Source organism: Euphorbia lathyris, chromosome 7, assembly GCF_963576675.1.
Source record: "Euphorbia lathyris chromosome 7, ddEupLath1.1, whole genome shotgun sequence".
NCBI lineage: Eukaryota > Viridiplantae > Streptophyta > Magnoliopsida > Malpighiales > Euphorbiaceae > Euphorbia > Euphorbia lathyris.
Genome location: NC_088916.1, coordinates 58,282,662 through 58,306,526, shown reverse-complemented (window position 1 = coordinate 58,306,526; position 23,865 = coordinate 58,282,662). Strand labels below are relative to the sequence as shown.

At 35.6% G+C, this 23,865-nt stretch overlaps 2 protein-coding genes, 1 long non-coding RNA gene and 2 other non-coding genes across 8 annotated transcripts; 4 read left to right on the top strand and 1 right to left on the bottom strand.

Moving 5' to 3' along the window:
- Nucleotides 1-4,100: 4,100 nt before the first annotated feature.
- LOC136200755 (uncharacterized) lies at nucleotides 4,101-8,374 on the top strand. Its single transcript, XM_065991185.1, has 2 exons — nucleotides 4,101-4,174; nucleotides 4,702-8,374. The coding sequence occupies exon 2, from the start codon at nucleotides 4,996-4,998 to the stop codon at nucleotides 5,815-5,817; it is 822 nt and encodes a 273-aa protein (XP_065847257.1). The 5' UTR covers nucleotides 4,101-4,174; nucleotides 4,702-4,995; the 3' UTR covers nucleotides 5,818-8,374.
- Nucleotides 8,375-12,981: 4,607 nt separating this feature from the next.
- TRNAA-AGC (transfer RNA alanine (anticodon AGC)) lies at nucleotides 12,982-13,054 on the top strand. The gene has a single exon. It is a non-coding gene; the product is annotated as a tRNA-Ala (tRNA).
- Nucleotides 13,055-13,120: 66 nt separating this feature from the next.
- Nucleotides 13,121-13,193, top strand: TRNAA-AGC (transfer RNA alanine (anticodon AGC)). The gene has a single exon. It is a non-coding gene; the product is annotated as a tRNA-Ala (tRNA).
- An 81-nt stretch (nucleotides 13,194-13,274) lies between these two features.
- LOC136201176 (uncharacterized) lies at nucleotides 13,275-21,584 on the top strand. Of its 4 annotated transcripts, XR_010673715.1 has the most exons (6): nucleotides 13,275-13,313; nucleotides 13,458-13,553; nucleotides 13,716-13,838; nucleotides 17,452-17,612; nucleotides 19,964-20,049; nucleotides 20,821-21,584. It is a non-coding gene; the product is annotated as an uncharacterized lncRNA (long non-coding RNA). The 4 variants fall into 4 exon arrangements; XR_010673713.1 differs by lacking the exon at nucleotides 17,452-17,612; XR_010673714.1 differs by having other exon boundaries at nucleotides 19,964-21,584.
- Nucleotides 14,014-16,035, bottom strand: LOC136201175 (protein RADIALIS-like 3). The gene is made up of 2 exons (XM_065991767.1): nucleotides 15,481-16,035; nucleotides 14,014-14,290 (listed from the first exon to the last, which is right to left on the bottom strand). The coding sequence occupies exons 1-2, from the start codon at nucleotides 15,762-15,764 to the stop codon at nucleotides 14,266-14,268; spliced, it is 309 nt and encodes a 102-aa protein (XP_065847839.1). The 5' UTR covers nucleotides 15,765-16,035; the 3' UTR covers nucleotides 14,014-14,265.
- Nucleotides 21,585-23,865: the final 2,281 nt, after the last annotated feature.

The following is a 23,865-nucleotide window of genomic DNA, read 5'->3' as shown; positions in this document are numbered from 1 at the left end:
ACTAAATAAATTAAAGAAATCTTTGTTGAAACACCTTTCCACAAGATTTTGATTTGACAAAATCATCCACGATTAAGAGACAATTAAATTTAAGTGCTTTGATTTAATTGTACTAATCTGTTTGTTCAATGTTGAGTATAAACTTAAATACAAAAAAGATATAAAAAGTAAGACAGGACGAAGTCAGCATGAGATCAAAGAACAAGCTGAGTAGAATAGAAGCCTGAAGTTCAACAAAAGCTAAGTGGAATGGAACTCAATGATAGGGGTCAAAAACCCCTATCTTTGGGTTGGTTTTAGGACGGTTTTTAGAGTTATTTGGCTAATAAGCGAGCAATTCTCGCATTTAAATGCTTTTGTGTGAGTTAGTTAGGAATTGAGAACATTCTATTTACTTTTCGTCGTTTAGGCTCGTTTTGTAATCAATTTAGGCAAATACGGCCGAAATAGCATGCGTATTAGAATTCCGTTATCTTTTGAAGCTAATTGGTCCGTCAAAAGTCGCACCAAACGAAGCGTTTGCTCAAAATAAGCGATTGACGGATCAATTTGGCTTTTGGACTAATGTTTTCCGGAGTTTTTATGCATGTGCAGGTGTGAAGTCGGACGAAAAAGGTCGCGGAACTCATCGAGCTTGGATCGAGCGCGCTTCGGGCAAAAACGCTCGGCGAGCAGGCCACCAGGCGCCTGCTCGGCGAGCAGGGGGCTGCTCGGCGCGAGCAGCCCTGCTCACCGAGCAGCCTTTCCTGCTCGGCGAGCAGCCCTGCGGGAATTGGTCAAAAAGACCAATTCCGCCCCCACGAAGCCACGCTCGGCCCCACGTCTTCCTACACCAACTAGGACACGAAAACAGGTCAAAACGAGGCCCGAGACGCGTCTATAAATAGGAATTTTCAATTGTAAATTAAATATCTTTTACTTTTGTAATTAGCTTAGCTTCCACCTTGAGAAATCCTCTCCACCTCCTCCATATCCTTCAAACCTCCATTGAAGATACCTTCGAAGCTCCGTTCACCGAGGATTACTCAAGCTCCATCCTTAAATCCTAGAAAGACGCCTGCATTGGTAGACAGGTTCCCTGAAAGGGATTTTTCTTCTTTTATATTCTATCTAGCCTCTGATACATGCTATGAATTCTAGGTTTATTGTAACTTCGTGACAATACATTCATCTTTGATATATAATATAGTTTTTGTTCATTCAATTGTTTTGATGTTTTAATCTTTGTCTCACGCTTAGTCTGATTGGTTTAACTCATTCGATAATCCCAAAATTAGGTTGGCATATATTGCGAGCTGAATCTGACCTAGTTAGTGCCTATAGGATTGATGAACCTATAGAAGATTAAGCCCAAATTACTGAGCCTTAGAGCTAGTTTCGGCCTTACAAGGGAATCACGAACTAGGGACTTTAGGAGGATAGGTCGGGTTAATCGCCTTGGACACAAGCGACTTAGTTTCAATTCAATTGCTTAAACATTCTATCATTGTTATCATTGTATTCCTTCATGTTCATTCAGTTAATTGCTTTGGTAAAAGATCAATTAGGGGTAGAGTAACTTAGTTAGGCGTAGAATAACTTAGATAATTTAGTTAGAATTAGATAACTTAGCTAGGATTAGTATAATTCAACCTAGGAGTAGATTAATTAAACAAACCAAACTCAAAACCCCCCTAAGCCTAGATAACATCCGAGACCGAGTAGCTTGGTACTTGCAGAAATAAATCCTGTGGACGATAACCTGGACTTAAACCAGAAATTTATTACTTGATAACGACGGGGTACACTTATCCCTCAGATCGGGTTCTTCGCGGAATCCGCATCAAGTTTTTGGTGCCGTTGCCGGGGATTTATTTCTTCTGCAATATCGAACCAAAGGTCGACTTGTTAGTTTAGGCATTCTTTGTGAATATCCTTTGTTAATATCATACATACCTATTTATAATCATGATTCTTTTTACTACGTATCTATACCGTTTATACTTGTTTATATACATATATTTATATATACTCATTTATGATAACCATCCTTGTTAATACTCACGCTTGTTTATATTCGTTTGTACGAACATATAGTTATTAATTTCATCTATACATGTCTGTATGTGTTTTTATATTGTTCTTATACTTGTACAAACCTGTATGATTTGTATGATTTCCCTTCAGCTTTCATTTATTTCTGTACTTATCTTTTCTCAGCGTATGCCTACGAGATCAGCGAAAATACCGGTTGTCCCTCTTAACCCTGAACTTGAACGTACTCTTCGCAGGAGCAAACAGATCAGAAAGTTGAAGCAAGACGAGATCATCGAGCCTATCGAGCCCATCAAGATGACTGACAATGAATGGAACAATGAGAACACCGGACAAGAGAGCGACACTCGTCTGATGAGTGAGATCCTGGCACCCCACCGACATCAGCATCTGTCAGGCATTGCTGCTCCAAACATTCCGGAAAACACATACGAAATCAAGTCTGGTATAATTCACTTGATCCAACAGACCGGACTGTTTGGAGGAGAAGCACACGAGAGCCCGAATGATCATCTGGATCGCTTTCTAATGTGCGCAGACACTGCAAGGACCAATGGGGTCCCCCAAGATGCTGCTAGACTAAAACTGTTCCCGTTCTCTCTGACGGGGCAAGCTTTGGAATGGCTGAGAACACTAGAGCCCGGTTCAATCACGACATGGGCAGGGTTGGAGAAGGAATTCTTGTCCTACTACTTCCCTCCCTCGAAGACAGCAATGCTCAGGGGTGAGATCACATCCTTCCACCAACCCGAGCATGAGGCGCTCCACACATCTTGGACTCGATTCAGGAAAATGTTGCGCATGTGCCCTCATCATGACATACCCAAGCATCAGTTAGTGAGCGTCTTCTATCACGGACTAACACCCACCAACAGAGCCATTGTGGACTCCGCAGCGGGTGGAGATTTGTTTAGAAAGACAGCAACAGAGGCATATGACATGATTAACGAGCTGGCTAGGAAGAGTGTGCAGTGGCAAGAACAGAAGCTCACTGGCCCCACAAGACAGCGGGTATTTGCTGTGGAAGAATAGGAACAGAATCCGGTTGTTGCGGATTTGAGTAGGAAAATGGACGTACTGTTGGCTACGCTCAGCCGACCTCCCACCTGCGTGCACTGTGGCGGCGACCACAATGGAAAAGATTGTCAAGCAGGTAGCCCTTTCACTGGAGATGGGGTGGAGATGGTCAACTATGTTGGTGGGCAGTCGAGATACAATCAGAACTATAACAACTCCAACCCCAACAACTACAACTCCTACAACAAGAACAACAATGGCAACTACAGGAGGCCTCAGCACCCGAACCTCTCTTACGGGAATTCAAATCAAAATGTGCTCCGACCTCCTAGCGGATTTGTTCAAGAGCATAGAGAGCAGGGGCTTGGCATGCCCCCATACCAACAGCAAAATCAAGGGCCAGTGCAACACCCTAAGGAATCTGATGAAGTGATCACTCTTTTGAAGGAGATCTCGGCTAGGCTTGCCAACAACGAAGCCTTCTGCAAGGATTTGAGCAATCAGGTGGCTCAGATTAATAGGGACAGGCAGGAAAGGCCACAGGGTTCTCTCCCGAGCACAACGGAGAAGAACCCAAAGATCCTGAGAAAGGATTGAGTAAGGGGGAGAAATCGGGTTCTCCTCGGTTTTTAATTCAAAGTTTGAACAATTTGATTCTGCATTTTCTTTTCTTTTTGCTTTTATTTTGCTTTTATTTTCTTTTATTATTTTGGTTAATTAAATTTTGATCTCGTTTGTTTATTTACACTGTCAAACTTTGTTCACCCGCACTCTAAAAAAAAAAAAACAAATTTCGCCCAACTCGGGCGAGTTAGGCAATGCCCAGCTCGCCGGGCTGGTCGGCCGAGTCAGCCGGCTAGGCCGACACGGGCTGTTCGGGATTTTAAAAATCCCGAACCAAAAAAAAAAGAGAGAAAGAAAGAAGAAAAAAATAAATAAAAGAAAAAAGAGTAAGAAAAGAAAAAAAGGGGGGTGACTCATCATCCCCTTCCCCACCTTCTTCTTCCCTTCTCTCTTCTTTCTTTTTATTCTATTTTTCCATTCTTCCCTTCTCTTCCCCTTTTGCTTCTTCAAAAACCTAACCCCCCAAATTCACCATTCTAACCCAAATTCAAGATATAAGGTATGAATCTTTACCTATTTTTGATTTCTAACATGTTTCTAGGCTTAGATTTTAGCTTAGGGTGATAATTTTTGAGTTTTAAGAAAAACCTAGGTTTTAGGTTTCTCTCTCTTTTCTCAAATTAATCTCTTGTTTGCTTTTAAATTCTTGATTTCCTTGCAATTTGTGTTGACATGATGATTAATTTATAGTTTGGGTGTGATTTCCATTCTCAATTTGTGGATATTTGGAGAAATTGCTCAATTTGGGTAAAATCCCCATTTTAGCTCAAAGTTCAACTATTCAAATTATAGTTAAAAACGTATCAATGGAGTTGTGAATTGCATTCTTTTTATTTTTTAGTCATTGGGTATCTCAAATTTTGCATGAATTTGTGAATTTCGGGTGAAACACTTAGGGACCAAATACTTATGGTTTAGTCCCTAAGTTCCTAAAGCTATGATTTTTGCCTATGAATGATTGTTTGTGGGTTTATGTTGAAACTTGTAAATATGTTCTAACTCTTCCATTTTTGGTCTATTCCTCAGGAACTATGGGTCGGAAAAGGCAAAGCTAAGGTCGTCGTCGAGAATGAAGCCGAATCTGAGGTCGAGTTCGACGAAAGCCTCCAAGCTAAGTATGATCCACCCTTTGGTCTTATTGATGAATGTGAGGGAATATTGTACGATAGGTTTTCCAAGCAAGACCTTGCTACATACATAGTTGTTGATCAAACTTATTTATCGAGTATAGGTTTAAAAAAGGATTTCAATGAAATCCTCAAATTCCACGGTTGGTATAGACTAGCCACCAAACAGACTACAGTTTATCACAACTTTACCATGGAATTCTTGACCACTTGGAAAAAAGAGCTACCCTTGGGCGGTGGGAAATACTCTTTTAGACTAAACGGTAAACCCTACCGTCTCGATGGCACCACACTAGCAGCCCTAATGGGAGTTTACAATGACCCAGAGGCAATCTCAGACTTTGAGAAGCCTATAACAAAAGATATAGCTTGGGAACAACTCACAAACATATCAGACTTTAACTCCCAGACTGCTAGCCCAGTCGCTCTCCTAGACCCACTTCTCAATCTTGTTCACAAATTTGTGGCCCACAACTTATTGGGCAAAAACGAGAGCAATAAAGTCTCAAAGACGGAATTGCTCATACTATGGTGCGTGGCCAACCACAAACACGTGGACAATGTCAAGACCATATTTGAAGGCTTCTCAAGCCAAACAAGTAGAAAATGCGGTTCCCTAGGCCTTGGGCACTTAGTTACCAACCTACTTGAGAGCCAATTCAAAAATTTGGACAATCCCGAAATTGCTATTTACCCCACTTTTCTTAACTCCAAGTTTTTGGGGAAATCTACTTTTCAAGAAGTCTTAAACAGGAACCCAATCGGAGGAGCAAGCTCTAGCGCAGGGGGAAGAAAAAGAGCACGAGTTCCACAACAGCAAAGGGACGAAGAACCTGAGGAAGAAGAACTTGCGACAGCAGGAGACCAAAGGGAACACCAAGCGTCGGGGACGGAGGCCCAGTTCCAAGCCATCAACACTATGATGGCAGAAATGCGAGATCTTAACCTACGGACCTGTGACACTGTTCAGCAGATGGACCGACGGTTCACCAACTTTGAGCAGAATATGGACTGAAGGCTTTCGGGTCTTGAATACGTAACAGCAGACTACTGCGAGCGCTACAACATGCCTTGGCCATACCCCCCGGCCAATCAGTAAGTTGTCTTCTCCACCCTAACTCTTTACACTCGTACTTCATGATTTGTGATGCAATATTGGAACTTATTGCATGTTTTAGTGTGAGGAGGAGGGGTAGACAAACTTACAAAAATTGTATAAATTTTAAATTTTTGTTGCGTCGTGTCTAGTTTAGTTTAGCGTTTTTAGGTTTTGTTTATGTTTTTTTTTCTCATGTTTAGGACCTAAAACCGTGAACCTCCTTCGAATCTAAACTTCGTTATTTATCTTTGAGGGCTGAGAACCGAATCTAAAATTGCATGACAACTAGTTTAGGCGTAGGACACAACTCTTATATCTGTAAAAGCATGAGCTACAGTTTGCATTTAGACCCTACTTTTGAAGAAATGCTAAAATCATTACTTAGGTAGATAACTTAAGAATTGAAGGCATGTGATATTAAACTTGAGTTTGGGGAAAACTAGTAAACACAAAAGTGAAACCCAAAGAATTGTGAGCTGAATTTGAGCCTAAGAGCGAACATCAAAAAGCTCTTTTTCTTGACATTTTTGTGTGAATGCTTTGACTTGTGGAAGATTACAGATTTTGCACCTAATACTGTGTTGAACCTACATGCAATGATTTGAGATGGTAAACGATGAATCAGCCTCATTAGAATTAACCCTTTTCTTTACCTTGTTTTTCTTTTTCATCCACTCTAGGAAGCCCCTTTGAGCCGACATTTTTGTAGTTTGTAGATTTTTCTTTCATTCTAACCCGTTTTTACGAACCACAATTTGGTTCGCCACTTAACTTTTGTTTTTGCAAAGCTCGAATTGAGCCTTTGTTTTCTTCTAGCGCTTTGTCTTTGTTTATGGCATTACAGTAGCAAGCCAAAAGACTAAAAAGTGAATGAGCATCACTATCCCAAAAAGAAAAAAAAAGAAAAAAAAGGGGGAAAAGAAAGAGAAAAACAGAAAAAGAAAAAGAAAAGAAAAGAGACGAACAAAAGGGAAGAACTCCATTCCCCAATTTTTAGAAAAATAAAAAACGTCTCAAAGAAAACACCCCAAAACGAAAATAATAAGGGATGAATAAAAAGCTCAGTCACTTCATATTTGTTAAAGCCATTTAAACTTTGTTTTTGTAGCACTAGAACATTTAACATTTGTTGTACCTTTAACCCTCTAACCACAATACAACCCCAATTAGAGGCGGTTTTTGATATCATCGGAGTCATATAGCATAGTAGAGGAACTCGGATGAACGTGCAAAATCAACGTAATCCTAAGCAAGAACATAAGCCGAGAGTAAACACCTTAGCCACCAAAAATTGTGTGAATGAGTGAACTACCTATGGTGAGGTGTTTTACTTAGCGATCCCCTTAAGCTCGTTTAATTGAACATGTGTCCTTTTTGCTTAAAACTATGACCTATTGTAATTGAAATGCGGCTTTTGGATATCGTGTCTCTACTTTGTATTTCCGAATGCATGTAATTACAGATACTCGAAATTGTGTCAAGCACCTAGTCAAACTGGGAAGTTTTCTAGCTTGCTTGTGATGGCAGGTTTAGTTTTTTAGTTTACTTGGGGACAAGTAAAGTTTTAAGTGCGAGGAGGTTTGATAGGGGTCAAAAACCCCTATCTTTGGGTACGGTTTTAGGACGATTTTTAGAGTTATTTGGCTAATAAGCGAGCAATTCTCGCGTTTAAATGCTTTTGTGTGAGTTAGTTAGGAATTGAGAACATTCTATTTACTTTTCGTCGTTTAGGCTCGTTTTGTAATCAATTTAGGCAAATACGGCCGAAATAGCATGCGTATTAGAATTCCGTTATCTTTTGAAGCTAATTGGTCCGTCAAAAGTCGCACCAAACGAAGCGTTTGCTCAAAATAAGCGATTGACGGATCAATTTGGCTTTTGGACTAATGTTTTCCGGAGTTTTTATGCATGTGCAGGTGTGAAGTCGGACGAAAAAGGTCGCGGAACTCATCGAGCTTGGATCGAGCGCGCTTCGGGCGAAAACGCTCGGCGAGCAGGCCACCAGGCGCCTGCTCGGCGAGCAGGGGGCTGCTCGGCGCGAGCAGCCCTGCTCACCGAGCAGCCTTTCCTGCTCGGCGAGCAGCCCTGCGGGAATTGGTCAAAAAGACCAATTCCGCCCCCACGAAGCCACGCTCGGCCCCACGTCTTCCTACACCAACTAGGACACGAAAACAGGTCAAAACGAGGCCCGAGACGCGTCTATAAATAGGAATTTTCAATTGTAAATTAAATATCTTTTACTTTTGTAATTAGCTTAGCTTCCACCTTGAGAAATCCTCTCCACCTCCTCCATATCCTTCAAACCTCCATTGAAGATACCTTCGAAGCTCCGTTCACCGAGGATTACTCAAGCTCCATCCTTAAATCCTAGAAAGACGCCTGCATTGGTAGACAGGTTCCCTGAAAGGGATTTTTCTTCTTTTATATTCTGTCTAGCCTCTGATACATGCTATGAATTCTAGGTTTATTGTAACTTCGTGACAATACATTCATCTTTGATATATAATATAGTTTTTGTTCATTCAATTGTTTTGATGTTTTAATCTTTGTCTCACGCTTAGTCTGATTGGTTTAACTCATTCGATAATCCCAAAATTAGGTTGGCATATATTGCGAGCTGAATCTGACCTAGTTAGTGCCTATAGGATTGATGAACCTATAGAAGATTAAGCCCAAATTACTGAGCCTTAGAGCTAGTTTCGGCCTTACAAGGGAATCACGAACTAGGGACTTTAGGAGGATAGGTCGGGTTAATCGCCTTGGACACAAGCGACTTAGTTTCAATTCAATTGCTTAAACATTCTATCATTGTTATCATTGTATTCCTTCATGTTCATTCAGTTAATTGCTTTGGTAAAAGATCAATTAGGGGTAGAGTAACTTAGTTAGGCGTAGAATAACTTAGATAATTTAGTTAGAATTAGATAACTTAGCTAGGATTAGTATAATTCAACCTAGGAGTAGATTAATTAAACAAACCAAACTCAAAACCCCCCCTAAGCCTAGATAACATCCGAGACCGAGTAGCTTGGTACTTGCAGAAATAAATCCTGTGGACGATAACCTGGACTTAAACTAGAAATTTATTACTTGATAACGACGGGGTACACTTATCCCTCAGATCGGGTTCTTCGCGGAATCTGCATCACTCAACATAGAAGTTGACAACAAACGAAGACAACGAATAAAGTAGAAGCTGAGTAAATCTTCAGGACAGCATGAGAGATCCGTTCACTAGAAGACAAGTTTTGCAAACCTTCTGCACCAATAATTGAATCCTCGGAATTACGCAAAAGACACATTCCGAGATGCATGGGTCAACAGATTATTGCTAAAAGACAACTGCCACAAAAGGACAATGACTGCAGGAAGAAGACAAGTCTGACGTCTGAAGAAATCAAAGGACAGGATTGGCCTGCAAAACCTGAAGCTGACCAGAAGCTGTCTCCTAAAAGAGCTGTTTTGGACTTAACGGCTAAATCATTTCAAATGATCCACCTCCAGATTTTCGTCTATATAAGGACAATCAAAATCCTTGGATCATTTGCCGAATTACAACTAGAAAAATACAAGAGAGAAAAATACAAGTTCAAAGCACTAAAAAACAAGAAAGATATCTTACACCCATTTTCTATTCCTGTGTAAATGATAGATTGATTATTTGTAATCATCTAAAGTGTTCTTCATTTGAAAAAGAACAAATTGTATCAATCGTGATATTGAGAGTGTTGTGCTGAGTGTTTGGTTGTAAACACTCAGTGGTAGAAAAATCTAAGTACCGGGTTGTGGTGCTTAGTAGGAGTTGAGAAGAAGAATAGAGGACGGTACTCTTGCATATTCAACTGCCTTGTAAACGGTTTTGTGCTCTACCTTTAAAGAGCTCAGTATTGGATTCTAAAAGCCCGGAGGACTCTGGGGACTGGACGTAGGCGGAGAGGCCGAACCAGGATAAGTCGTACTGAGTAATTTCTAACTCTCTCAATATATATATATATATATATATATGCATGTGTTGTCTGTTGAATTTACTCAGCATATAAATCATTTAAGCTGATACTAAGTAAATTAGAGTGATGAGTTGGAAGCTGACCACAGAAAGTGTCAATTCCCAACTCACAAGTAAAACAGCCTTAGTCAACATCTGACCAAAGCTGTCTTATATCAAGATCGCCCGTGCTGACCAAAAGCTGAGTTAACAAACTCACCAAAACTGTTAAGACATCATAATTAAGAAGAAAAAGTTACATTAGTTCCTAACCCCCCCTTGGAACTAATCACACGGGACCAACAATCTTCTCATATTATATACTCTTCAATCAATCTTACCATGTACATAAGCATTTTTAATATCCCTGCAAATATTTTTTCAAATAAAAAGAGACTCAGATTAGTTCATAATCTCTAATGTTAATAATATTAGCAAATAAAAAGAGCAAGATCTACCTATCTCAGCATCATCCACAATAGCATCATGAAGCATATTGTCCACCTGTAACATGAATTGAAATGGCGAAATCAGTGTAGACCCATCCTTTTCATTAGTGAATCTTACAACTAATACAAAGAAATCAGTGTATCAAAGTGAAAGGTCTAACATTGACAATTAATACATCCTTATTCCAGCAGCTGAAATACACATCTACAAGAGCAAATATCACGATTATTACAGGTTTTCACAAAAAAAGATAGATTAAGGAATAATGAAACCATAATACACAGAGGAACAAAGTAAATATGGCTTACCATTTCTATGTTTCGATCTCAGAAACATAGATTTACATGTAGAAAGCTTCCATGGAAGGGCCAAAGAGAGGGGGGGGGGGGGAGCTAAACCCTGAAGAATTGAGCTCAAGGAGAAGAAATCTAATTTACTTTGTAGGTTTTGATTTATATATGAGCTGAAATATTAGTCAAACTTTTTGAGCGCCTTAAATTTGAGATGCGTTTTGGCTGCGTAACTTAATTTCATTTGCCGTTTTTTTTGTTTTGTTTTCAGACAACCATGACATTCATATATAACAGGTGTCATCTTATGGTTAGTAACTTTTTAATTAAAAACGCATTTTCTTTAGATGACAGACGTGTGTCATTATAAGGCCGCATATGCTTTGAGGTTCTTTTCACATAAGCATTTAGATGACAAATATAGTGTCACAAAAAATATTCAGATGACACGAAAACAAATGTATGTCATACGTCTTGTGTCATATGAATGGAAAATGGCGTAGTGTTAGTTAACATATATTATCTGTTTTTTTCGACAGTACATATATTATCTGCTAAAAATTCAAATTAATAAATTTATGGTGTATATTCATAGATGAGAATGAATATAAGTTTGATGGTATTTTGTATTATCCAATTCTAATGAGACTATTAGAACCCAATATAAAAAGATTTAAAACGAGAATAGGATTTAAAAAAACTATATGTGACGGATTTGGGATAAAAATGAAAATACCCCAGAGTACATAGTTGCAAACAGGGTGTGGTTTCCCCATCCTCGTCGGGAATACGTCTCGTCAGGGACGGAGAATCCCAATAGAGCAGGGATGGAGATTGTTTTCCCCTGCAAACGATAACATATACATGTATCCCTGTGTCGTATTCTTCCTCGATATGGCTCCACGGGAATCCATGTGGATTCCTAAGTCAATTCCTCATTTAACATTTATTTTTTTTGTTATATATATACATATATATATATATATATATATATATATATATATATATATATATATATATTATTTTTAGAGTTATAGGTTAGGTAAATTTGATTCTTTTTTTTCCGTCACTCAATTCAAACTCAAAAATATTATTATTTGTCATTATACTACATTAAATACCAAAAATATGGAAAAAATAGAATAAAAGTTTATATATATAAAAAAATAGAATGGAACGAGGAATGCATATCTCCATGGAAAGGAGAACAAAATTATCTTTCGAAAACTGAAACAGAAAATCTCCGATAGATCGACGAGGAGGGATTAGAAATGTAATCCCCATCCAGCTCGCCCTTTTTATAAAACAACAACATAAAAATAAGAGGAGAAACAAGTCAAATGACGTCTAGGAATAGGCTTGTCAATCGGGTGGGTTGGGGATGAGGCGAGCAATTCCATCCTCATTCCCATTCGTAACGGAGATTCCCCACTACCACCCTGTTGAGAAAAATGGAAATAAATTTGTACATGTCCCTGTACCAATAGGTAATGGAAATCCCCATGGATATACCTGTTTTGTAAATTTTTTTAAACTAATATCAAATATATACGATTTACTAAATATAATTTAATTTTTAAAAAATAAATATAAAATTGTGTAACCTCTAATAATGATTAAACACAAACAACAAATAAAAAAGTATAGTTGAGGAGAAATAAACCAACTTGTCTTATTAAACGAAGAATAGAAATGAATAGACAAATCTAATGAACCCCATGGGACGATCGTTATTAGTGTTCCCAACTCATCCCCGAAAATGGAGATAAGTTTGCTTTCCATCCTTAACTTTATAAAAATGGGTATTGAGGATTCCCGAATCCTAAAAGAACGAAACCTAATCAATATAGATATTACATGTTCTACTGACAAGCCTATCTAGAACACCAATATCAATAATACCGGTATAATGAGAGAAGCAATACTAACATGAATACATAGAACTTTTTTTGGAGAGTACATAAATTGATTAATCTGAACACAAACTTCTATTTATGCCAAAATTTGCTTGAATTGTAAATTGTGTTGCCTTACTATTTCGAGTTGATTAGATTTGTGTAAATATACATGTCTACCATTATATGAAATGACAGTATAAGTTCAATGTGGATAAAAAAAAAGTCCTACTTTTGCCATTCAAAATAGATACTCTCACTTTTAAGTTATTTGTTTGATTTCAATTTATGAATTAATTTTATATAAATTATTAAAGAGAACAAATGTAATCCCACACTACCTTCGACTAGTTTATTGCAAATCTCAAGACTCAATTACCAACATAAGGAGGACGGAGATAGGTTATAATTGTGAAATTTTGATTTGATAATAATATAATATGTAAATTACTTTTCATTCGGGGATGTAGCTCAGATGGTAGAGCGCTCGCTTAGCATGCGAGAGGTACGGGGATCGATACCCCGCATCTCCATTTAAAATTCATTTTTGAGTTTATGCTCTATCTAATAGATATTAAGAAATTAAATCATAACAAATTGGGGATGTAGCTCAGATGGTAGAGCGCTCGCTTAGCATGCGAGAGGTACGGGGATCGATACCCCGCATCTCCATCTTTTTTTTTTATTTTTCAAATTCAACTCTCGATGTATATTACAAATAAATATTAAGAGATTAGACTTTAAGAAAATTCTGTAGCTTAGATGGTAGGATGCTCTCGTTACAGCCTGTTGGTAGGAGTTCGATACACTGTATCTCCAATCTTTATTTAATTTTTCCCGCCTCTTTTTTATACTCTGATTCTTAATTTTAAAACCCTTGAATATCCCCTTTTTTTTTTTTTTTTTTTTTTTTTTTTTTTTTTTTATCTATTATAGCTGTTTGGATCAACACTTGTCTACTGTTAACCGTATGAATCGTGGATGCTTAAACGTTACTGCGCTCCGGCGATTCGAAAACCCTGCTTCTTACAGGTTAGTGAGTTAAGATTTGGTATATTCAGTTTCCGCTTAATTTTCTTCTCTTTTTTTTGTTCAGATTTTGATTCAGATATTGAAGTTACTTCGATTAACTGTTCTGCAATTCCTTTCTTTCGTTATTGATCGTTTAGATTGGCTCTATTTTGAATAAAACAGAAAGAATGGAGAAACACTCGATATTTAGAATAATATTAGAAAGGAAACAAAATTACAGTAAGTAGAATCGTGGATGCTTAAACGTCACTGCGCTCCGCAATTCGAAAACCATGCTTCTTACAGGTCAGTGAGTTCAGATTTGATGTATTAAATTTCCGTTTAATTTTATTCTCTTTTTTTTTCTTCATATTTTGATTCAAAATAAATTGAAGTTTCCTTCGATTCACTGTTCTGCAACTCCTTTCTTTCGTTATTGATTGTTTAGATTGGCTCTAATTGGAATAAAAGAGAAAGAATACAGAGAACACTCAACATTCTACATTTATAGTAATATTAGGAATTGAACAAAATTACAGTAGGTAGAAGCTTAAGAATGAAGACCTCAATCAGACACATGGACGGCTTCGTGCTCGTTGCATTTGTTATTTAACTTATCTATAAACTACACATACAAAAACCCATGTAAACAAATTATATAGCTATTAACCACAGACCCATAGCTAGGGAAAGTAATTGTGTCTTTGCTGTTTTACATTATCTTTGTGCTTCACTAGAGCCTCAGATTCTTCATTAACCTGTACAAGACAAATATAAATTATTATTTTTAAGTAAATTCAATTTGGTTAGGGCTTTGAACTCGAAATATCTTTTTTAGATGCTTAATTTTAGTTGAATTTTTCTCAACCTGTTTCAAATTTTTACTTTAGGACACCTGAGATTCTTTGAATAGAATTACGACTGAGTCATATCTGGTGTACAAATTGCTTACATGTGCTGATTTATGATAAATTTTGTGTAGAGATTTAAGTATCGTTTTGAGTAGGAGTAAGGTACGTTGGCTGCATGATTTGTTTTATCTTCTTAACGTTATTTGGTGCTGATGCATAAAGTTTAAGCTGAGAACTTAAAGTGAGCATGGGGATGTAAAACTTGATTAAAAAATAATGTTGCGCCACATGTTGATTCTTATCAAAACTAGAAGCACCGGCAAATTTATTAATAGTTTATAGTATCTCCAAATTAATGGACCATGTGCATGTGATCTAAAATAAGTAGGATTAGATTTCATGTGGGCTTATTGCATAGAAAGTTGGATTGAATGGTATGGATAAAGTATAAGTCCATAAAACATTTGAAAATCTATAAAAGCATCTCGAGGGGGAACAGGGTCGGTGTCTGGTCTAGTGCTTAGACATAGCTACTAGGCAAAAAAAAGAGGAAGAATAAGGGGGAAAAAACATCACCCCTAAAAAGAAAATTACTAATACATGTTCATTTACTGAAAGCTCTTCTATTAAGAGTAATTGAAAGCAACTCAGCTTAGCAAGTTGCCTCTCTTGAAAGTTTTTCTCTGCTATGAATAGGACATCCACATGCACTATATATAGATTAACACTAGCCTTTTTCAAGAAAATTTAGTTGCAAAAATGTGTTTTCTTTGATGTTTTGATGTTGTAGAGGTTGGGGGTGTAAAAATGGGTTACTGTGTTATATCATGTGATTTATATATTGTAATAGTGTTGCACAGGTTGCTTTGGTAAATCGTATAAGAAACTGACAGCTCTCTCTCTCTATATATATATATATAGATAGAGTTGAATTTGATAAGTTTTATGCATGCAAAAAACAACATATGCAATCTCCCATATATATATATATATATTAGTTGATGTTAGGCTTATATAGTAAGAAATGAAAGCATATAACATGCAAGAAAACATGGCGTTTTAGCATTACATTATCAAGTAATATATATATACTCTACCTCTGCTCTTCACCAATACTCCTACCATTGCTTCCATTAGACTTATAGTTGGGTAGTGGAGCTTGTCCAGATTCTATGTACATGAGATCTTCCACAAGACGGTCATAGTGCCTCTTTACTTCGTCAGGTGATTTTCCACCCACAGCCTTAGCCACATTTTGCCACCGGTCTGGGGTCTCCTTGTCATATATAGCTAGTGCCTTCTCAAATAGCTTATTTTGCTTGGGTGTCCAGGATGAGCTAGAACCATGAGAAGAAGATGAGCAGAAGTAACTAGATGCCATTTTATTAATTTGGGGCAGAAACAATAAGTAGTAATAATAATAATGATAATCTGGTATTATATAGGACAAGTTAACTATATATATTGAGTATCAATAGAGAAGGAACTTGAAGTGCAGGAAGAAAAACTTAGAGAGGAAAAAGAGAAAGCCAAATAGGTGGTTGAGTCAAATGGTGAGAGTGAGAGTCAAGGGATGGTATGGGGAACAGATAGCCATGCCTGCTCCTTATAAGCAGGAGAGAGGAGGTGGGATTTTGCAAGTTGGGGAATATTTTTTTTTTTAACAAACTAGATGGGATTCGCTTGCTTAGGCAATGGTAACAAGGACAAGAAAATATAAGAGTATCTATGTCAAAGGACTGACCCTTTATGAAGTTTTTGTCTTGAGTTGTATAAAAGGGAATTTAGCAGCTACTGAGTGGGGATTAGATCCCAATTCGGACTCTATCCTAAATGTGAACCACCATTCCAACTTTTTTGCTCACAGTACGTACTAGTGGAACTTGAATTTTCTTGCCGGTAGTTATTTGGGCAACTTGCCGTAATTTATCCTTTTATATAAATAGCATTTGTTTATTGACCACTCTTTTGAGTGAATAAGATCTTGGATTTGTTTCTTGCAATTGGCAATTAATAAACATAAAGAAAAGTTGAATGGAGTATCATTCTTTTTAGTGACACTTGGAATGGTAATAAGGACAAAGAGACTTGGATCTAATTAATCATCGAGTATCCATTCTCGGCCCCGATTAGTTATCCAAATTTGGTTCAAAATAATTTTCGAGCTCTTTATCGGGAAGTGAAAGAGAGGAAGATGGCGTGTTCTTGTCCTATCAATTGTTGGATTAATGTCGTGTTTTTGTCTTATCAATTATCATGTCAAATGAGTAAATCCTAATTCAACTAAAAAAATTATTTGTTATAATTGTATCAACCTAATTCGGTTAGTAATTTTATATTGCGTTTTTAAGCCACATATAATTTTACTATATGCGCGTTTTTGTTTGAAACTTACTATGTATCTATATTAACAGTGATATTTAAAAATATATATATATATATATATATATATATATATATAGTAGTACTTTTAAATATGTTACGTCGTTTTTTGATTTGCAAGTTAGCCGCTAATATATCATATTTGGTTCATGTAATATGTTTACAAGTCACATGCAAAAACATGAAAAAGTCAAATAGTGTTTGCAATTAATAATTATAATTATGAACATGATAATAATATTAAATATTCGTGTCATTTTCAAATTAACTGGTCAACATTAATTCAACTAAAAAATTTATATGTTAATTTTGTAAATAATTCGTTATCTAAGTTAAACTGAAACACTATAATTATAATTAGTGTCATGTTATTGGTCGTATATAAATTTGCCTCTCTAAGTTGTTGCCACTAAATTATAGAAGAATAATAAGGAGAATTAAGATTTAAAGATGAAATTTTAATATTATATTTTTAAATGAATCATTGTAAACGAAATTGTTGTATTAAGGGCCCGTTTTTTGTTATTTTTGTTTGTTGTTATGGTTTGCTGTTTGCTGTTGCTAGTTGCTGTTGGAAAAAGCTGTTTTTTCAAAAAGCAAAATTCTCTACTTTTGTAAAAGGCTGCTTTTCAAGTGTAAAAAGCAAACAGAAGGTCACTAACCAAACATCTAATGCTGCTTTTCAGATGTAAAAGACAAACAAGAAGGTCATTAACCAAACACCTAAAACTCTTTATTTCGAAGTGAAACGGCAAACATGAGCACGAAAAGGAGCAACCAAACACCCTTAAGTTTGAGTCCTGCTTCATCCGGAATCCTAATCCTGTCCATTCCACGATAGTTACGGGTATAAAATCTTGTGTTCATATCATGTCCATCATTTATCTATTCAATTATTGGGACCAATACAGCACAGAGAGATAGGAAGTGCTGATTCTCTTGCTTCTCTTCTCTTCTTTTCTCTTGTCTTATTCAATCTTCCTGTTTTTTAAGACTAAAATTTAATTTAAACCCTGATGAGTCTGAAATTCCGCCTCACGAGACGAAGCGGCGCCATAAGGTTTCTGCACCGTTTAGTTGCCATCATTGAACAGAAATGCCCATATGCTTTGGATGATTTTGTCGTTAAAAGCTTATCTTTTATTTGGCTACGTCATTGATATTGGAACTTGAAAATAGTGTCTCATCACTTCTCTTTTGTTCCAAGGGATATCTGAGAGAGAATAGCGGTGATGCCATTTGTCTGTGTCTGTATCAGCACTTACTAGATATTGCAGTTTCAGATATTACGGTGCTGCACATTTAAGTTTAGAGTAAAGGACCTTTCTTTTTGTTTTGTGCTAGAATTTAATTCATTCTATTGACAATTATTTTATTCTGAAACTTTCTTTAGGTAAGAGTTAATTCGGAAATTATAAAAAAGTAAATTCACTTGGGAAAAATATACATTGTGAAATTATAACTTTTAACCTAAACAAAATTGAATTCTATGAACTTCTACTTTTTTTTAAATAAGAATTAACTTACCAAAAAGTTATTACTATATTATTATTTTGTTTTCAAAAGAAAAAGTTATTACTATATTATTAAAGAAAAACAGATTAGTTTGTGTTTTGTAGTCTTATTTCTCTCTGTTTTTCTAGGATCCCCTATCTAATTTCGAAAGAACAAATTGTTGGATATTGGTGGTAATGTTCTGTAAGGATGGTTTGGATTGTTAAAATATTGTGTTTTCCAACTTTTGTTTTTGATGTTATGGACTCAACTTAAATGGTTATTATAACTTCTCTACTTCAATGAAAATTACTATCTCTGTTGATAATTACATGGTTAAGTTGTTTTCAATTAGTAAAGATTAATAATTAAAGGATGTGTTTGAACGGTAACGGCTCTTCCATCCTTAACCAAGAGTAAAGGTTGGAATCTCAGTTTATATATGTAGCAATCTTAAATCCTTACACCATCTGTCTCATCCATGTGAGATGTTTTTTTTTTTTTTGTAAACAATATCCTACTGAGAATCGAACACAAGATCATTTTCACAAACTCAGCCTATTGATCATTTTTCACAAACTCAGCCTATTGATCATTTTTCACAAACTCAGCCTATATTATTAAGTGAGCTACAATCCATAGCTTATATGAAGCAGTGATTTATTCTCACTATATAGCTCCGCAAATATTATTTATGAATTTTTAAAATATTTCTCCTTTATGTGTTTAACAAATTAGTTTTATGTTGAAAGCGTCCCTGGAAAATATTTCAGTTGTAAAACGAGCTCTGAAATATTTGCTTATTTGGTCAATTGCATATGGGAATTACACCTAGGTAAGGCAGGGCTGGTCTCTTCTAAATAACATGCTTGGCTCAGGTGACTTTAGCTAACTGTGATCCCAAGTAGGCCTGCAGTTTTGATTCGAACAATAAACAATAACAACAAAGCGTTAGTCCCGAAATGATTCGGAATCGGCTAACATGAACCATCATATAAAACCGTGAAGTCAAATCGTATCAACGATTCAGTTTTGATTCGAAATATCGGTAAATTTCTACCTAATTCCATTATCTGGCTCTCTAATTATTAGGATGATATGCCACTGTCAAGTTATGGTCTTGTTTCAGGTGGATCTTAATCAAAATTGACGTTTCTGCAAGATCTGTAAATATATTTTATAACAACTTAGATGAGGGTAAATGGGGGATATATATAGAAGATTAGATAGCTAACCTTATTGGGGTAAGAGTTAGAAAGTTAAATAAAGGTCATTAGTTTGACCTCACCCTACCTACTGTCCCCTTTCATATTTTTTTTTTTAACTCCATCAAAGAAGACACTTGGAGTTAATATATCAGGGCTCTGCCAAATAATTTGATTGGAGAGATGTTTGTTAAAGCCTTGAATTTATTTAAATGACTCGTTTATTTGAACTCGTTTAAAATAACTTATTAATCTCTTGAATTTACTGAAATTAATATATGCTTCAAGTTGTCCAAATATCCACTTACTCTGGAACTTAGAGATTAAATATGTCATTTTAAACAGACTAATTGGTGGTTTTTAAAGTTTGAGTGGTCAAAATGCTTTTATAACCAATTTGGAGAGGCTAGAAATGTATTTAACCTATACCTTACTTCAGAATTTCTTATGGGTTATATACTGTGTTTAGTATACTTTATAGACAATGCATTTGTTGCAGAGAGTTGCAGAATTGGAGAGATGAGCTGATGGTTAGGTTGAGATGATGCTAAACGTACAGGAGAATCAATATGCTGCTATAATCAGGTAAACGCGCAACGAATCTCTAAAATGCTATGTTTGTGCTAAACACTTGAGAACCTTATTATTCCAAAATAAAGCTATATATGTCAACAGCTAAATTCCTTGCTTTAAGAGCTACATTTTCTTCTTTTTTTTAGCCCTTTCGGTTCCTATGATTGGTTGAAGCACTACTCCAGTATAAGTCCAAGCTTACCCATAATGCTTCTTCCTTTTTTTTCATTCCGAAAAAAGTTTCTTTTCTAAAAAAACTTCCCTTTCTTGTTGTGACACTTTGAAGATTATACTATTTTCTTTTTTTATAAAATGATACGTTTAGTTTTGACCTAATATATAAATAACCCTCTGAACTTGTTCAAATGTTACAATTGAAAGTTGGAGGGGGTAGTTGCAACATTTGGACAAGTTCAGGGGTTATTTGTGTATTAGACCTTTAGTTTTCAATAAAAAAATTTAGTTACACTATTAAAGGTTAGAGAAACTCATCTATCACTGTTGAAGTAATGATGTGGCAGAAAGTAACAGCTAATATAAAACTCATTATCTGCTCTCAATTGCTAAAATCGCTAAAAAAATTCAGTAAAATAGCGATTTGAAGTAGTCTGAGTTATCTACAAAAAAAAAAAAAAAAAAAAAACGAAATAGAAAACTTAGGTAGAGAGAAATGATTGAATAAATATGTTGCGATTTAACAATATTTCTATATATTTTTTTGTTAACATAAAAAACCATGAATATTATCTTGTCACAAAAGTTTCTATTTTTTTTTTGGGAAAGGATCAAGGGAATGAAAGTTGCTGGCTGGGGTCCTAATTGCTTATTATTTTCTATGATTTGGAAGAGTCCACACCCTTCTGCTCTTTGGCTAGGAAGGCAGAGAACCACAATTTGGGGAATCTTGGAAAAGAAAAAGAAAAATTGTTTTTGGTTGCATCATTTTAATTATCATTGAATCTCATTTTTGAAAAGCATTGAAAAGAAAAAAGAAATTTAGCTTATGGAATGTTCCAAAAGATAAGGAGTGAACTCTTTGAGATTCTTGTGGCAACTAATAGTGTATCCCTTGTAAAATCTTGTGCTTCAAGATGATATATTCTTTTTGCATGTTGGCTGCTAGATTCTAGTACCAGTGGTAGCTAGATAGAAAGCACCCAACTGAACCAATGATCTAACTATGGTTCATTTTGGTGTTAATTACTTTAAAGAATCTAAGGTTTTTGTTTATTTCTATTACTAAAGAGACATGGAACAAATTTCACGTAACGTTTTTTTTAAGAAGTGTAGATTTAGCTTTAAAGAATGGAATAATGCAAATTCAAGTCTAACATTTTAAAGTAAGATCGATTTAGCCGTATGTTATTTAACTCTCCCATCATACCTTCCAAACAAGTTTGTCGATAAATTAAAGCAATTTCATATATTTTTAGTCGATATATTAGTAACACAGTTAACATTGTAGATACGGTGAAAAAAAAATTGTGATTAACTTGTATGTGACACACTTAATTGTTAACATTTTAATATGTTTTTTTGTAACTAAATCTTAGACTTAATTAATATTTTGTTGGTTTGATGTGATAGTTAAATAACAATTAAATCAACGTTTTCATTTTTTTGATAATCTAGAGCTAAAATTGGCATTGCTTGAAAATGTTAGGATTAAATTTGGATCATTTCATATATAAGGGTCAAATATGCATTTTACTGAAAACGTTAGGATTAAATTGGACCCTTCTCCCATAAAAAAAAATAACAAAAGTTTTGTTGTGGAAATTTTTCTTTTAAAATTTGTTTTGATGTCTTTAATGTAGAATGAGAAATGCAAGAGAGATAAAATTGCGTTTTTAGACTTAACATTTAAAGTTAAAAACAATATTAATACAAGTGAGCCGTACTAGAAAAAGAAATAAGGATTTTGAGCTAACGCGAAACGCCGCTAGGTCTCTCCTTCTGGTCTTGCACCACCGTGAGAGTGTTATATTGAGAGTTTTGTTGTTTGATCATTTCTTTGGTGAGGGGTTCTGCGGCTGACAGCTACTGTCAGCCCCATCTAGTCACAAACCTCTTGCTCCCATCAGAAAAATGCAGAAGTCCATTAAGATCAACCTCATTTCTCCAAATCCAATTCTCTCAATGAGAAATTCAAGAAATCTATCCTATTGGTTCACCATCTAGGAATCTTGTGAACTACCAAAGACATGTCTTGAATTGAGAAATGGAGGGAAACCTTGTCTACTTACTTAAAGGATGTGGACATCATGCAAGGTGGGAGTTTGAATGGAGGTTAAAGCTGAGAAAAAAGAGAGACACAGAGAGAGGCAGTAGAGATGAAAGTCCTACTACTCTCAAGAAAGATGCAAAAAAATTATTGTACTTTTAGGTTTTGTTTGTTAATGCATGGCTGAATTTCATTCCTTGGTCAAAGGATAATTTAAGACACGGTTCAACACTATTATGAAATAGATGTTCATGTTTTAATTATGATTATGATATTGCATTGCTCATATGTTTTATTTGGGTCGAATTTTGTTCAATAGTAATTTAATTAATAATCAATAATGCTCTGTTGATCATTTATTTGAATTGTTAGTTACTAATTTTGTAACTCTGTAATTAGTTAGCGAAATTTGGTATATGCTAAACAAAATATGTGTTTTAGTTTGAATTAGCCATGTTTACATGTTGATTAACTTAGATCAATTTCATTTAAAAACTAACTAACTAATTTATATTTATTTTATTTTATTTTTTTGAAATGAATTTTATTGTTATTATTGAAGGGAAGAATAAAATATATAAATTGTTTGTTTTTTTAGTTAAATTTAGTTTTTCACTTCTTAATATAAAAAGATTTCATTATGAGCCAAAAAAAAAGTTTCTAACATGTATTTATATATTTTTTTTTTAAAAAAATCAACTAATATCTTCCGTATATAAATAAACATTAAACAACAACCATTCCTGACATCATTAAGGATACTGTTCTGATTCAAAATGATCCTGGAAATAAGGAGAGGCTATGTCCGAAGGAAAAAGAAGGTATTCGTGATGTTACGGTCATCAGTTCAGGATCTAGATTTGGGGCTCTAACTATTGATGATAAACAAGACTCTGACCATTCTAACGAGCAACTTGAGTTGAGCATGCCAGGTTTAGAATCTGATGAGCCGGCGGGTAATAATGTGGAGGCTGTTAATCCTCTCTTTCAGTCTAAAGAAGAAGTCCAGGGTTGCTCCCAGGCTCAGGTCTCACAAGTGAAAGAGAAGTACAAAGAGGTTAGTATCCCTAAAATCTGTGTTGAGCCTAGAAATGGAAAGGCTATGGGTGTCAATAAGATGAATATGAAAAAACCTAAGGGTAATCATAAAAATAACCAAAGCTCTTTGGAGTTTTTGGAAAAAAGGGGCCTGCAAGTACCTCTTCTAGGCTTTTAGGAGCCCCTAATAAGTATCTGGTTTAGGGTGTTGGGCCTCGGGTCAGTAGTCTTTAATGGATTTGTTTGTTTGGAATGTTAGAGGAGCGGCTAGCAAGACTACCTGTGTCCATGTTAAATATTTAATTAAACAGTTTAACCCTTCTTGTTTTGCTTTACTGGAAACTAAGATCAGTGGAGCTAAAGCTGATGAGGTGGTTAGAATGTTTAGAAATTGGAAGTGTGTCAGATCGGAGGCTACTGGCCGGGCTGGAGGGATTTGGCTTTTTTGGAAGCCTGATCGTGTTCATTTTGATATCTTAGTATGGATAAACAATTTATTCACAGTAAAGTTATCTATCCTGATAATAAACCTTTCTTTATCACTGTTGTGTATGCTGATCCTGTCC